The sequence below is a fragment of the Gallinula chloropus genome, assembly GCF_964237585.1.
Source record: "Gallinula chloropus genome assembly, chromosome: 3".
Classification (NCBI taxonomy): Eukaryota; Metazoa; Chordata; class Aves; order Gruiformes; family Rallidae; genus Gallinula; species Gallinula chloropus.
The window spans coordinates 9,812,397-9,829,123 of record NC_140087.1 but is presented as its reverse complement, the minus strand read 5'-3'; the positions used below and the strand labels follow the sequence as shown (position 1 = coordinate 9,829,123).

General features: G+C 38.4%; 1 protein-coding gene across 1 annotated transcript in view; it reads right to left on the bottom strand.

The window, feature by feature from the left end:
* Nucleotides 1–2,658: 2,658 nt before the first annotated feature.
* LAMA4 (laminin subunit alpha 4) overlaps nucleotides 2,659–16,727 on the bottom strand; it is a gene marked incomplete at its 5' end in the record, with an annotated part of 102,145 nt that continues 88,076 nt past the window's right edge. The window contains 11 exons of the mRNA XM_084261325.1: nucleotides 2,659–3,314; nucleotides 4,779–4,898; nucleotides 5,914–6,007; nucleotides 8,111–8,241; nucleotides 9,243–9,402; nucleotides 10,236–10,391; nucleotides 11,039–11,228; nucleotides 12,764–12,957; nucleotides 13,674–13,827; nucleotides 14,509–14,673; nucleotides 15,982–16,115. Coding sequence (XP_084117451.1) covers nucleotides 3,169–3,314; nucleotides 4,779–4,898; nucleotides 5,914–6,007; nucleotides 8,111–8,241; nucleotides 9,243–9,402; nucleotides 10,236–10,391; nucleotides 11,039–11,228; nucleotides 12,764–12,957; nucleotides 13,674–13,827; nucleotides 14,509–14,673; nucleotides 15,982–16,115 — 1,644 coding nt within the window. The 3' untranslated portion in view covers nucleotides 2,659–3,168. The remainder of the gene's footprint in view (nucleotides 3,315–4,778; nucleotides 4,899–5,913; nucleotides 6,008–8,110; nucleotides 8,242–9,242; nucleotides 9,403–10,235; nucleotides 10,392–11,038; nucleotides 11,229–12,763; nucleotides 12,958–13,673; nucleotides 13,828–14,508; nucleotides 14,674–15,981; nucleotides 16,116–16,727) is intronic.

Sequence of the window (16,727 nt, the reverse complement as noted above, 5' to 3'; positions counted from 1 at the left end):
AGGTTAGTTGGTTTTGATTTTTTTTTCTGTTGTTGTTGCTGGGATTTTGGGGGTTATTTGGTGGGTTTTGGGGTTTTTTTTAAGCATAGAACGGTTAGAATGGTTGGCTTTTGGAGAGTTACTGTCATACCTATAAACCTTCATCTTTCCTTTTCCCTTTTCAGGCTGTTGTCCATACTCTTCATCCTTGAAGAAAAGTGAAGTTTGGTAAGAACCTTTAGCAACAGGAGATCTCTACACACCTTCAGAAATAAGTGATAGAGGGGGCAGAGATCCTAATTACTCTACTTTGAAGCAGTTCGGTAAGTATTTCAATTTCAAATTGTATTCTTATATAGCAACATGAATGTCAAACTTCAGAATGTTCCATGGTATAGTAACAGTGTAGTTCTGATTTAGATAACAGTGATAACAACACTTATATTGAAGGTAGCAGGGAAAAGTTATAATCTCCCTAGGGTCTATACTCAATTTTTTTCTGGGCTTTCTTCAGAATTGACATAGTTGTATTCATATTGAAAATGCAAGTGTATGATCTGACAATGTGCATCAGAACTTGGAGGTTTTTCCCCACATTCTTTGTAGATGAAGGCTTTCGTGCTTTGGAGCTATAATTTTTAAGATACAGAAGACAAATTGAATTCTGGGAAGATTTCTGTTTAGGCAGTTGCCTTCTCTTAAACACCTGGAGCTTTGAAATGAATATGGAGGCATGTGTAATATAATATGTCACATACAGACCGTCTTTGGTTCATATGGAATGGTAATTTCAAGGTCTGTGTGGATATTTGGGGCAGGGAAATTTGCATTCTCTGTTCTCTTCTGAGTCTGCAAGTATTGTCTGGTTTGTAGTATTTTCTTTGGAAACCCTGTTCTGCAGAGGGAAAACCTGCACTTGGAGGCCTAGAAAGGAAAATTGAGGAAGGTCTCCTCTACAAATATGCTGTGTTTGATTAGGTGGTGATATAGTAAAGAGAAGTAAATTGAATGGTAGCAGTTTATTAATTTTAATCTGGTTTTATTCACATATTATTTTGGTGTATTTTCAGTTTTCCATATATAAAGTATGCAAAGGACTGATTAATTAGAAAAGTAATTATTGAATGTAAATCTGTTGAACAAGACCAAATGTCACTGCAGCAAATATGGCTAAGAGAAATACTGTTTATTCACAGTGTTTGGATGTGGGGATGAGAAAATACGCTTTACTTTGAAGAAGGTGTAAGATGGAAAAACATTCTGTGTATGTGTGTACCAGTTAGCATACTAGGCTCTGCTTCATACCAGCATTCACTAAACTATGATGCTCTTAGGGGGCATGAGCATATGCTATTCCTGGCCATCTCTGCAGCTGCTGAGCAGAAAACCTTGAATGGAATTTCAGTAATCCTTGTAACAAACCTACCAAAGCTGGGAATCTGCTGTTCTTTTCTCTCTAGCAATAGGGTCCTGGAGGCCAGAGCCTGAGGAAGTTTAGCCTAGGTTGTGGTGTCATGGGATTCATTCAGGCAATCTAACAATTTGCTGCCACTGGAAGGAGAGAGACTTCCTTTTTTACCCTGTTCCTAGCTGCACAGCCCAGACCCCCGTGCATGGCCTCTGGTACCCACTGTAGAGGCAAGTGGAGAGGCAGCGACAGAGTCCCAGCTGCTGGGGAGTTCCTGTGTCTGTCTGTCCAGAGCTTGCATTTCTTTATCCAGAGTAAGGCAAGACCACTTCAATCTGTGAAAACCCATTTCCTACTGAGGGCGTAGTAGGGAAGCTACTGTTTACTGCTTACGTGTATCTTACTGTGATGGTTCCTCCAGCTGTCTGTAGATTCAAGATCTTTGGATTCCCATTGTCACTTGTGTGTTTTCCAGATGAGCTCCTATTAACTTTTAGTCTGTAGGGTGTTGTCCTTTATTTTCACATTTCATACTTTGCTGCTTGCAGTTGGCCACGTTTGGAGTTGATTCCAACAATAATTTGCCCAGCAATCATTAAACTTTCTGTCAACGGAAGTTTAAGGAATAAAAACCCTAAATGGCTTTGCTGCCTTGTAGCTTATCCTTGAAGAGACTAAGTTTTGCAAGTGACTTCTGTCTGATGTTCAAGTCTACTGTGAGCTAAAGCCCAGCATTAACTTCCATGTACCTTCTATGGTTTTAACACAGCTCAGACTCGCAGCCCTTTGCCTTCTGTTTCCGTCTTCCAAGTTCACCTCCAGTTCTTCTGCAGCAGCTTATCTTCCACAGGAATGTGTTCCTAATTTGAGGTTTACTGCTGTAGCCTGAGGTCCTGCAGCAGTCTCACAAGGAAGTGATGATTTTATGTCACAATGGATTTGTCTGAAACTGTGACTATGATTCTGCTTTATATATCTTGTGTTTACTTGTGTTATATTAGTGCAAATGAGATTGTGGATTTAGTGCTGTGTTTCTATGCAAGTGGATTTAAAAATTTAGAGGAAAAAAAGTTGAAATTTAGAATTTTGTCTCTCCTCTCCCTTCCTATGTAAGTATTGCTCTAAAATTTCATAGCTGTGGTAAATGATCAGTTATAAAAAGCGTCTTTATGAAAAGATATACATCCCATCTTCATGCTGTGCTAGAACATATCAGTGGAATCTAGAAGTGGAATAAAAATTTTAGTTTTTCATTGTTTGTAAACTTACATATTTGATGTGCTCTCTGCACCCCATTTTAATTGAGGAATATATAAATGAGTTGAATGGAAAATAAAATAAAAACATAATCCTTGAACACAATAATTTGCAATGTAAGTCTATTATCTAGCTTTATTCTTTAATGTGCATTATCAGATCCTTTCCTGCAGAACAAAGAGTGACTTAAGGTATGGAATGAAATAGTGTAGAGGATTTATCTTGAAAGTAACATATTTAATATATTTTTAATTTCTTTTATAATCCCACAGTTTCTTGTAACGGAGTGGCCACGCATATGCTATAAGAAATGGCAAAGCTCACTCTTGTGGTATAGTTAGAGAAGTGCAGAAGCAACAGCCCTTTAGTGACTTTTGTTTGCACGTAAACATTGGAAGCGACCCTTGAACATACAGCTTTCTGTAGATGGATCCTTGACGTTTTCATTCTTCTGCTCTTACCGAACCTGTTTTCTTTTGCTCTGTTCTTCTTTCTGTGGTTTATGGGATTGATGCAGTGCACTATCAGGCTGCTGGACAGGTATTGATGCTTACGGCACCGCTAACCAAAGCTGCTTTACTGAAACTCACTGGTTTTTCATCAATCATGAAGTTCCGAATGCAGCCAATGAAAGAGTTGCGTGTGGTCAGGCTGGGTGTCAGCAGGGACTCTGGAAGAAGCAGATTTAAAAACAAATAAGTTAGAGCTCACGATGACCCACGTATTGAGTTTGGTGGCAGAATCTTTTCAATTTACTACTAACTACAGCTCTCTGACTGTTCTGTGGGTCTGTTAAAATGTTCCTCCCACATTGCCAGCATCCTAGAGGTCATCAGAGAAAGCACAGGGAGTTACCAACATTTATGTACCTAGTCCATAGAGGCCCAATCTTGCATTTTTTGACAATTGCATTTTCTTTTAAATACTGAGTAGATGAATCCCAGGGTGCATGCTTGTAATTTCTTTTGATTTTACACATGTTGTCTTCTGTGTCTGATTTGTTAGTTTGCATTTAGTGTACTACATTTACATGGTATTAGGTAGTATTGCATCTTGTTTGCTGATGTGAAGTTTTCTAAGGGGTTTTTTTTTGTGCTAGAGTGATAACAGTATTATAGAGGCAATGTATGACATTGCTTTAGTATTCTATAATTAATGTAGAAGTAGAAGGCTCCGTTATGAAGCAGAACAGCATTTGCAATTACCACTTTATATTACCTCTCTGGGAAGAGTTCTGTCCTAATAAAATTCCAGTTTGGATTTAAAGAATGAACAAGCATCTGCACATAGATTTTATTATTCCCTTTAGGCTCATTTTTCCTCCTGGTAGTGTGGGATGGATGAGAAAATCACACACTCAAGCCACTAATCCAAGATAGTAATATAATAAATTTGGTAGTTAGAGCCATTTGTGATTGACATGCAAGGCACAGAGAAATAATGCTGCATGTTTTCAATGAGAAATGTACAGGACATGACTTAAAAATTGAATCACGTAGTGTTGATTACAGTTTGTATATGAACCCCAACAGAGTAGCTCTGTCTGTTGTATAAGGGAAGTAAATGTAGTAATCTTGGCCCACGCTACACAGATGGTCTGTGAGTCACAAATTCACATTTGCAGACATCTGTGAAATAGAAACCAATAGTCAGAAAAAGAATTTTTATGTTTCGTCTTGTGTTCAGATGCCATTGCCTCAAGAAGAGTAAAGAAGCCTATCAGCAACAAAACCTTAACTCTCCAGATACTGACAGTGGGTTTCCAATCACATCAATAAATAAATCCCTTCTTAAAAAACAGTAGGCCCATCCTGGAAAATAAAATGTAAAAAAACCCAATTTTTTTTCTAGCTGACTTGTCTGACTGCTTGTCTGACTTCTCTACCAAGTCTGTACCTGACCCTCCAGGAACTGTGAATGTTTTAATTTCAATGAAGCAACACTTTTTTTGTTTTCCTTTGAGAACTTGAGGCTGAAGACTTCTCATCAGCTCTCGAGTCTTTGCATTTTACCAAACTGTTCTCATGAGATACCTTTTATTCTTTTTAAAAATGAAAACCAAGTTGTCTATGTTTTCTCTTGAAACAGCATTGAAATTTGAGAGCAAGGTACGACAGAGCTGCCAAAACCTTACCTGGCACTCCTCCAATAAACACGGGCTCCCTGTGGTCAGTTGCCTTTGGATTTAGTGGCCCTACTACATGGTTGACTTCAGAGTCTACATCCAGTTGCACAACGTTAGCATCTCTGATAACTGAAAGGAGAAGGAACAGGGATCAAGAAGACTGTAAGAAGTAGAAAGTGATTTTTCTATGGCAGACAGAGGAATTAATCTGTTTGATCTGAGTAGTTTGATTTAATATTTGCTAGATTGGATGTGAGCCACCAGTAATAGTATGTGGGCAGATTCTGGCATAGAGCAGGGCCAAGGGAAGATGCACTGTGGGTGTAAGAGTTCTTTTGAGTGGGGCTATGGATTGCTGGCCACACGGTATGAGCTCACAACAGTGTGTGGTTTAGAAAAACTGTTTGCCAACTTTTTCCCCAGAGGGGGTGTACTAGAATGCAGTCAGGTTTCCTCCTTGCTTGTGTGTCTGGGTTTCCTTCAGAAGGAAACCAAATGCATGGGGAAAGGGTGCACATAGCATTCTTCTGGATGTGACACTGGGAGACTTCCCAACTCAACATCTAGGCAGGAAGGTAAGGAAATTCAAAGTACCTGAGGTTTAGAAGTACTTTTTGACTTTCAAACCTAGGAAAGAAGGACAGCTGTCTGGCACAGAGGCAGCATCCTGACTGTAGATTTCTCTGTGTGAGTCAGGGACTGCCCAGATCTGTTATTTGACCTTTAAGGGCAGTATATACTTAGTGTATACATTCTGCCAACTTACTTAATGTCTTATTGGGAGAATATTTGTCTGGTATATGACACCTTTAATTGGGAGAATAATAATATTGTCCGGTATATGACTTAGGAAGGATTTCCAGCATTTCAGCTAGGCTGTCTTGTGTTCCTTAAATAAGAAATCTTTGCTTGTTCTTCATAGGAATTTGTGCTTGTCCTTCTAGGAAACTCTACAGTTCATTTATCATGTGCCTGAGGGACAAATACAACAGCGTCTTTCACACAAACCTGTGTCTTAACAGGTGAAAAGGAAGAACTGAAAGTATGACTCCATCCCCAGTGCACTAGCCCATGGAGGTGGATATCTGATGAGGGAGAACTGGGCTCTGTCACCTTATTTGTGGGCCAACCATGTTTTACTGACCTGCAATTCGGTGCCACCTGCCATCGCAGAGACTCTGTTTCAGTGTCACTGAAGTTGAAAAGTCCCTGATTCCATTATTCAGTTTCACAGTAACCTGGGGAAAAATAATGTCGTCATCACTATAAATCCCTTCCTGTTTTCTTTTTTCCTTTTCTTATAATAATGCTAAATTATTTGTATTAAATAGCACACAAAAGATGTCTAGTATGTAAGTGAAAGAACAAAAAAACATGATTTCATTAAATTCTTTAAAATGAAGCACCTTTCTAATTCACAAATGTAGGGTGGTGGGTTTTAAAAATTTTTTTCCTTTTAGATTCAATAGTTCTGCAACATTCCTGATTCGAATTCAAGGAAGAGTTCAAAAAAAGATAAAAAAGTAAGAGCTAATTTCACTCAAATTTTCTAGTACTGCTACTCTATAATTTCCTGTGTGGTAAATTAGTGTTTAGAGGCATCAGATGATGTTTTGGCATCTTGCTAGCCACTTAATAAGGAAAACAGTGATGAGAAACCCAAGTATAAACAGACAAGATGTTAGAAAGGGATAGGGAACTTAAAAATTAATTAAGTTACTTGTTCAAGCTTACCAGCAAATCTCAGCAAATCTAGAACGTGAACCTAATTCTGAATTTTCCACCTCAGCTTTAGTTATGTGGATTAGTTTCTTTCTGTGTGGAAATAGTGCAGCAGTAGCAGAGCAGTGTTACATCCCTATTGTGGGGCACAACATTCCAAGTGGTGATTGCTAGACAACCCCAAACACTGAGTCTAGCCACTCAGGCTTTTCAAATGTGTAAGCTGGCCCTGATAATACTGGCACCTTTGTTGACTGAAAACTTTGAAAGGAAACAACTTCAGTTTAATTTTAGAGGATCTCTGTTTCAATATAGTTGTAACTAAGAAATTTCTAAACTGTTTTCCCACAAAAGTATCAGAAAACAAAAATGCAATGATTCTCACTTTTCCCCACCATAGGACACTTCTAAGATTTGGCTGGGCCATCTTGTCTACACAGTGCTTTTATCTAGACAGAGCTTCTGTCAGATCTTGACATGAGGAGTACTTGTCTGGAGCAGTTGTGTCTAGATGCAACCTTTAAATGTGGCATGATACACAGCAGTGAAATGTGCTTTAAAAGGTTCTTTGTTGATTCGCTATACTGCTGGGAGAATGGGCTTTATCTTATCTGATCAGCTTTCTGAAGTTAAGTGACTAACTGAAGCACCAGTTCTCTATAGCCAATATAAAAAAAAAGGTTCTCTGAATGACAGCTCATTTAGTCACCTGTATTAGACACTTGCTTTGGGATAGGATGAATCACCATGTTGAACTGTTCACTCACTCACTACTGTAGTTCCCTGCTCTTGTAAGAGAGGTGACAGCATGTTTCCTCAGGTGTTGTGTTTCTAACCAAGGTAAAGCCAGACTCGCTTAAATACCCTTCTACTTTGGTTGACAGTTACATGCTGGGTAGTGCATTGCAGTGGTTAACCAGTATCCACTCTGCTCAGTTTCTTGACTATGCCCTGAGTTACTTTTTTGCAAAAAGGAAAAAAAGATAATTACCCTGCTCTAAACCTCTGCTTGTTTTGTCCATTTAGACTGCGACTTACTACTTTATGTGTGCAATGAGTAGCATGAAGGGATGCAGATTTTAGCAGTGAACATAATAAAAATTATCAACAGAAACAAATGACCAGTAAGTTTATTTCAAACCTCTCTCTTTCAACTGGCGGCCTTACAAAAATCCAGAGGCTCTAGAGATCAGATCAACAGACATTCAGAACTTTTCCTTTCCCCCAGTTTCCCCACCACAGGCATGAATGTTAAGGGAAGAAGAATATGAGCGTGACAGACTTCTCTTTTACCAAAGGAGAAATAAGAATTCATCAACCTTGCCTGGAACTGTTACACATTTTAAACGTGAATGAAAGAGGAACAGCAAAGAGTTTCTTGTTTCCTTTCAACTGCTCATTAAGTATTTATAGTTGGCATCATTAAAGTGATCTGATTTTGTCTTAGGTGTTATTTTTTTGTATTTTGAAATAAATATCTGGGTTGCTTAATGTAATATTTAGGAGAGAAATAAGAATCAATTAATGGGAAATTTGTAAGACAAAAGCAGCATACAGCAGTGCCCAGGTAGGTAGCAGAGGCAGTCAAAGCACTGGAGGAAATGTAACCTTCATTATACCTGTCCATTTCTCATGTGCATATTCAAGTACTCCCCATTCACGCTGTGACCATGCAGTAGAATTCCTGAGCTGCTTCGGGGACGTATTTCAAAAACAACTTCAAATTTCAGGCCTAAACTGAAGGATTCATCTGTGAGGTAAAAAGAGTAACATTCTTGTTGCACTGAGTGATAAAATTGGACATTTATTCAAAGACAAAATAGAAATTCAGTGCTCAGGGTGAAACTTATTTGTTCTCTCTTTAAAACTATTGAAACATGTGCCACTACACATACTTGAAGAGAGGGCATGGTGTGCTGTCAATGACCCATTTTAACTTTTGTTTTGTTTTGTTTGCTTGCAACAGTAAAACAGATTTATTTTTCTCATCATTTAACAATGTATTTTGTTTAAAAATATTTCTTAGCAATGACATGGACAGCAGAAAGTAAATTCTCTGTATTTTTTGGCAGTTTCTTACTGTGCCATTTGCTAGACACTCAGCATTTATACAGTGAGTGGGAGTTCACTTGAGCTTTGATGATTCAGTAGAAGAAACTCCCTTTCTTCAATATGGTGGCAGGCCAGCGAGCAAATTAGAAACACCACTTAATTCTTCTTGGTGTTGCCAGTGAACAGGGTTGTGCAGTTTTCTGTTCAGATCAGAGTCTTTGTGACCAAAAAAAGCTCACAAAACATTTCCTGGAACACAGCAGGTGTAAATGACAGACAAGATGTGTTCTGTCATGCTGCTCGTTATCAAGACATGCAGAAAGCCTTTTGTTAGGATTTTTGAATTCCATGTGGGTTTATTAATTAAAAAAACAAGGAATAACTACTTGCTGTTGTACTTTCTCTTAGCCACATTGACTACTGTATGTCTATGATAATTTTTAACATATTATAACCCATTCCATTGTGAAATTATTCTTTTTAATATATACATACAGATGTATTTATGTATCAGCTTGTTTCATTGTGACATTGTTATATGTCAACATCATCTGCTTGCCACAATAAAGATCCATCTAATAATCCTTACAGCTCACAGCCTTGGGAATTAACACACCCTTTAGTGAAATATGCCATTCTGAAGCACAGTGAATATACCTCAGCATTACTATGGGATACATTTATTTAGTCATGTATTACCAAGGATGACATATCCTCCTTCTGATGAAAAGTATGTTCCTGCTTCTGATGGGCCTTCAAAACAAGGTGTCACACTAAATGTCTGTGAAGCTGAAGTTATTGATCTTCCATTGAGCTGTAAATTGCTGAGACAACCACTAAAACTGTAGACAGAGTTAATCTGAGGGGGAGAAAAAAAAGGCTGATTAGTAGATAAACTGAAGGAGATAAACTCTTCTGACCTTATTTGTACTTGTTTATGAGCTGTAAGGCTGTGATTGTCTGGTGCATCAGTTTTGAATAAAAAACGTTTCCAGAGAAGAGAAGCAGGACAGATGCTTTTCATGGCCTCTCATGTCTCTCCTGTGACTTCAAGGTAACTCCAGCTTGTGTTGTTTCTCAAACAATCCTTATTGAACCATGAGAAACAAAGCACAGCTAGAGCAAGGCAGCATTATACATACCTCATACCCTCAAGGCAAGACAGGGGTCATTTTTTTCTGAGTAGGGCATCTATCTTGTTTGGCACATAACACTAAAAATTACCTTGAAGGACACTTGGTTATGTTCATTGTTGCTCTGACAGTCCTTTCCATATACTTAAGTACCATGATGCAGAGCAGAATCCTGACTTCTAGGTATTGTCTTTAAACAGAGATACTAAGACAACACTAAAGTCTCTCTGAAATGCATCTGTATCTCAGACCTTAGGGTGAAACTGACCTCAGCTATCTTTACCTGTCTTAACTAAGCTTGAATGTCACTAGGATTTCTCTGTTCCTCAGGGACTACTGGCTTTCCAGTTGCTGATGCATATCCTAATGGAAACCTAGCCCAGCTCTCGCCAGCTCGGCCCTGCAGGAGCTTTGCTATCCACTTGAAAAGAGCTGTGTACTCATCAGCATGCTGAAGATTCAGACCATAATATGCTCTTGCCTTAGCTCATCCCTACAGTCAGCTTTTGTGTTAGCTCTATCTAGAGGTATGGGATGATGTCATGGGTGTCTGCTTTACCTGGATATTTTTTACAGCTTTTCCAGGAGCTACACCCCCAATATAGAGCGGCTCAGTGACTTGCCAGGTGTTAGCATCACCGCTGAAGGGTTCTTCAAGTACTCGGAGACCATCGATTATCAAGCGACCAATATTTTTGCCTCTAATAAATATCACCTAGAAAGGGAGGAAAAAATATTTGATGGTTAATTTCTCCTGTGCAATCAACGAAGCTAAGAAGTTTGAGAAGAAAAGCTTGGGAGTGATACTCTAGAAGCCTGTTCTATTAACTGCCAATATTCTTCACTGGACAACCTTATCTTTTCACATCCATCCAGTCTGCTTTAAATACTTAAAAGCCCAAGTTAGGAGTTTAGTAATTTAGTTACTTCCTCTGTAGTCAGTGAGGAGAGAGGTACCTACAGAGAAAAATTCAGCTTGACCCTTAAAATTGTCTTCTTATTTTCATAGTCTACAGAAGGAGTCTAAGGCACTTCAGAGAGATCTGCTGAACAAAATCATCATAGTCCTTCCTTTCCTAGCTAACTTAACTCGTAATTGCTCCACTGTTCTGCTTCTTTTGGTCACTTTTGTTCAGCTGTTAGTGCTGGGAATTGCTGGATTTCTATAACTGACTCACTTCCCTGTCCCTAGTTATGACTTGATAAAATGCCACATGGAAGATTTAAAAATACTGGCAGAAGTTTCTCAACATACAAGTATGGTTATGAACACATGAATGAAAACACCCTGAGCTGTCATGTCAGCAGCATCTTTACTGCAGTCTTGATAGCATATCAAAACAATTGCTTGCTTTTACTTACGTTGTGCCAAAGGCCATCATTGTATTTCTCTTGGCTCTTAATCCTTATCTTCTGGTGACCAGCATTAAACATAAAAATGAGTCGGCCATGAGCAACGAAAAGGGCCATGAAGTTGGTCTCTTTTTGATCCGAGATGTAGAAAATCATTCCATGAGATGAGTGAGTTTTCAGACTGATAGAGAACTGAGCACTGGCACATGAAAACACAATATTAAAATTAGAGCAGATATAACTGATTTAAATCAAACTGTGGGAAGAAGATGACTGAGATTTTCCTTTCATCCAGAGGGATGTACATCTCCTTTATGGAAGTGGTGGTTCTGAAAAACATTCCATACTAATTTTTGGAGTAGGAGTCGAAGTTACAGAAGCAGGTGCCTTCCAAATAACTTGTTTTCCAAGAATTAAAATCTCTGGAGTGAATAAAATCAATACAGACCACTGATAACTGACACTATATCCACTACATCTCCACTCCTGCTGAACAGCAACTTTAGGGGACTTTTTAACTGTGATGGCACTGAGGCTTGACAGTTCACAAATCTTTAAATTTATTCCAAACTCACTGCTGAACTGCTTGTTCCTTGTAGTTCCTTCCAAAGTCCAAGATAAATGGCAAGTTATATCAACCTGGTTTGACACTGCCAATGGTGAAGATTTCTTGAGTGATTGATCATATTGCTTTAGGTCTAAAAAATGGTAAAGCTGTATTGGTGTAAGTCAGTGACAAACTGATTACTTCTGCTTCTTATGCCAGATCTCTAGCCTAGCTTCCATGCTTCGTATTGCCAGAAGGATCTATGCATTCCCCATTTAGTGTGTGTGTACATTCCACATACACTTAGGCCCTTGCCAATATTGGCTGATAGGAAACATCACAAGTCTTAAAAAAACATTGTTTTTTTAAGATGCACATTACAATGATGAAGCTGTAATAACAGTTGTAAAACAAGTATGTCTTGTAAGGATGAAGAGACATATTAAAAGTTTGGGTTTTCCTTCTTCATATGGGCACCATCAGGACTTTCCTAAGTAAAACACTATTGAATTAAAACAAACGTAATGCTTTTTCTATTTGAGTCAGGAAATAGCACTCTTCTGAGTTAGTGGTCTGGTATGCTTCCAGGAAGTGCAGTGTTGTTGAATTTATAGTCTTTCATGGAAAATATTAAACCAAAATCCTTTGTTGGTCATTACATACCATATGGCATATTCTATGGGAGCCTGAGAATTAAATGCCCACAATTACTTCGATTTCCATTATGGCTTGAATTGGACGTGGCTTTCATAGCTTTATGTCCTACTGCACTGTGTAGATTCCTAACCATTAAACAGCTGGCAATGTCTACTCAGCATGTAACTGCTTCATTTCTTGGTGAACTGTCTTTTCCAGCTTGGCTCTTATGCCATTGCTTTTTACATAAAGAGACCAAAGGAGCACAGAACTAACATCCTCCAAGTCTCCATACAAATAGCCAGGGAGACACATTTTGTTCGTATACAGTGCAGATGAAGACTCCACAAGAGGGATGTAACTGGAAACACATTCTATTTATTGCTCTTACTCAACTGAAACACTTTTAATATATCCTAACAATGTGCTGTACAGAAAAATTGGCCTAAGGAAAAAGCCAGGGTAAAAGCAGAACAATATTCTTTTTCCTATCTGAAATGCATCTTTAACCTCCCCAATATATTTAATTTTAAGTTCTATGGCTCCTTTACCTCTCACTGAAATCCTTTGGTATGTGATCAAATTCTTGTCGGCTGTTCGCTGTTCCTCCAAACTGATACGCATGTTCAGTTGCCTTGGGATTCATGGGCAAGTGGCACTGAGGGTCTCTCTGAATACTGGCTTCTTGATGCAGTTTTTTGAGGCCAGTTGAAGGCTGTGAAATCTTGTCTTTGTATCTTCCAACCTTCATAGAAAAATAACCATTAACAAAAAACTGTAACTGAGATTGGACACAATAAAACATCAGTATCATTGTATCTAAGCTGTTTTTTCCTTACAAAAATACCAGGAATGGCTCCAATTCAAATTTTCCTTGAACAGATCTACTATAGATGCAGAAGGGGGGGAGAGGGATTAAACAGAATGCATACATAGCTAACATCATTACAATTCTATTCTTTTGCAGTTTTCCTAATTGAATCTATTTCTCTCTGCTTTTGATGCTATCAGTTTCACTATAGGCATATGAGGGTATGCTTGGACCCAGAGTTCTGTATGCTGGAAGTAGTTTTTTTCTCATTTATATTAATGTGTGCTAATCGTATGCAGCAGAGAGAGACACGTAGAAACAGTTGAGAACAGAGGGAAGCTTGTTGCCTTTAGGATATAGAAGAAATCAGTAAGGCTTGTTTCTGTGGTACTTTTCAAAAGATGTCATAAATTTTGTTTGTACAGTTCTCACAAGGGAGAATGATTCAGGTGTAGGTCAGGCAGATCAGATCAGGCAGTCATTTGCAGTGATACAATATGTAAAGGAACAGGATCCTTTCCTTCTTATATCTGAAATAGTCTCCATGTGGTACAGTTTGGATCCATGATTTGGAGAATTCCCAATCATGGCACAGTATTTATCAACTTTTGGAACATTCTGGGGTGATATTGGGGCAATTTGTGGCAAACCTTTTTATTACGGTTTCCTTTGGGTTTTGATGAGTTTTTTCCTTTCTTATGGAGAAGAGCTACTGGAGGAGATTCAACAGGGCATCCATACAAAGAAGTCTGAACTTTCTCAGAGTACTGCTGGAAATCTTCCACTTCAACCTCTCGATCCAACCTGTGTTTCAAAGAGGGGAGGACAGGAACATCTTTTTTCCAAGTCTTGGAATTTTCTTCATAAAAGTCACAGAATTTTTATGTTAAGTTAAAAATGATGTTTGAATTGGCTTTTTTTTCATTCTTGGATCATGCATAGAAGTACAGATTTATCAGGTAATGTTTGTTAATGTGGGCAGCTTATCCTACTTCTGTCTGTTGTATCCATGCTTGCATACACAGAGTATCAATCTCCAGCAGAAACTTAACTTTAAAATTTTACATATAACAACATTTCATAACACAATTAAGATCAACAAACTGACTTTTTTCATATGACCAACCTCCTAAGTTCCCCAGCTTCTGTGAGGTGCCTTAGTATCATTTTGTTTCAATGGCAGAGCTGAAAGCTACAAAGTATAAATGTAGATTTCAGCTATGCAAATTATACTTTGCACCAGCAGCATCAGCAGCTGCCCTACTGAAATCTGATTTACATCAAGTTATTCCCTCGTTAACAGTATCTTAACCTAGCAGATCTGTGCCAACAGATTCCCTAACAAATAAGGTAAGAAACTTATTCACACATGCTGTCTAGCCTCACAAGATGAGTTTGGGATTTTTATTGTGACAATAAATCAGCCACTATTCAAGCTGTCAGGCAGCAACTGCCTGGTAATGTGTTTGGGAGGATGCTACCCACCTAGTGAAGTAAGCGTTACTTATGCAGCCAGTGAAGTTGGCTTGCTGTGTTCTGAAGGGAGAGCCACCAAAGTAAAACTTCTTGATGCTGTCTGGGCTTTTCCCCGCTCTGTCCTTTGCTGGATTCTTCTTACTTTGTTTCTTGTCATCAACAGTCAGCTCGTATCTGGAAAGGCAAAACGTCCGTTTTGTAGTCTGGTTTCAGAAACATCAATGCCAGTGATTAGTGAGCACTCAGATCAGTGCACATACATCACTGAATGGTAGCTCAAAGTCATGAGAAGACCTTCTCACTTCCAACTGTGAAACAAGCAGCAGTGAAATTATCCACTAGTAAAGTTGAGTCCAGAGGCCCACGGATTTCATAATATCCTGGGGTTTATTATGAAGTCCAAAAAAAATGCAGCCCACTCAGTGAAGAATAGAGAAACCAAGGGATTGCTAATAAATGTATGGAGCCACCATGTTGGTAAAACAAAAGCTAAGTGCATGCTAGTGCTTCTTCTTCCTGCTCCTATCCCTTTTTCCTTCTCTTTCATCACAGTGTGTTGAAGTTTGAGCTTATACAGTCTCATTTTGCAACACAATGAGTGCTGCAGAAGTCAAGGATTATATTGCTTTAATAAGAAATTGAGCATAACTAGAGCATCAGGCATTGATTTTGTTTGGAAAGTTCAAAACTGAAAACACTTAGGGAAACAGCAGTCCTCAACACTATTCCAAGGCACCTTTTCACACCTTCAGCTTCAAATTGTCTGTCAGATGTCAGAAGTAATAGGTGCAAACCTCCATTTCCATTATAAAACTGAGAATGACCTGGTTGTATCTGCATAAGCAAGATTCTTGAAGAAAGACGCTTTGATTTTTTGACCTTCTAAGCAAATATTAAACATAGAAAACAACAGTTTTCTGTTGTTCTGAAAGCATACCAATAAAACAATGCTTTCAAGGGTTTTTTTTAAGAGGCACATAGATAGACTTATTCCTTACTGCTGTATTTAGTCTTACATTTGTGTCTGTCACTGCTAAAAATATTTTGAACATGGTCCACTGCGTATATCCTAAATGTTTTGGCGGATTTTTTGTGAAGATGATTCAATTATTTCAGGGTCAATTTTGGATTGCTCTAACAAATGAGAATGATCAATCCTGCTGAAATATTAATCTTATGCTAGTCTTAAATGATATTAAAATGCTTTCATACCTGAGGACAAAGGAGGACCAAGCTTTTAGAAGAAATATTAGTTTAGTTTTACTAGAAATTCCCAGCATCTTGTGCTCAGGCCAAGCTGGCCAGTTTTCAGTCACATAGATCTCCAGCTTTGTACTTTTTAACTGAATTTATCAGTTAAAAATATCACTTTAAAAACCCCACTTAAACATCACTTTGACAGTGAATATGAAATGATGATGTGCTTTACAAGAAATATTTCTGTTCTAAAGGTAGGCAATAAAAGATGCTGGACTGCTTTACCTTTCTGGGGTGACAGAAGTAATGATGAAGTGGGTTTTTCCATCATTGTAATTTCGGTCTGGTGATTGAATTTTGGTTCCACTTGCATTTAAAACGACAGCACCTCTGTCCATGGAGATGGATAATACATCTGACTGAAATACAGACAAAACCATCTTCATAAACAAGCATAGCACAGAAAATTTAACCGTTCCATGCATTTTCCTGTTGTATTTATTTTCCTTCCTGCTGTTTTCCCCATTTGCGCTTCAATTGCAGAAAGGTACACTGAGAAGCAAAACAGGAGATGATCTCAATAGAATTGATATTTTTGCTGGTTTTTAAGTCTGAGTTCTGGGAATTCTGCTGCTGATTATGTGTCATGTATCTGTCACAATTTCCTTCCACCTAGCATGGATATATGATGTTTGTATTTCCTCTATGTTTCTGGTATCCCTCATACTGTATAGAACGGCTGTTACTGCAAGATTCCTGCTGTCATAATACCAACAGTTTTTTCCTTTTCCTAATTCCCTTTGATTAGACCCATTCAATCCCACAAAATTCTCCCAGAGATATGTTCTACTGTGTCAGGCAGATGGTACCACTGCGACACATAGCAGGAATACTGTCTGTTCCATTAGAGCAAGCAGTACCACTGTGCACTGGTAGGAATCACCCTGTCTTATTCTGTGAAGTGCTAAATAGTTGAACCTCCATTTCTTAAGTAGGGCACTTGGCACCCTCATAGGATTAGAGCATTTGAG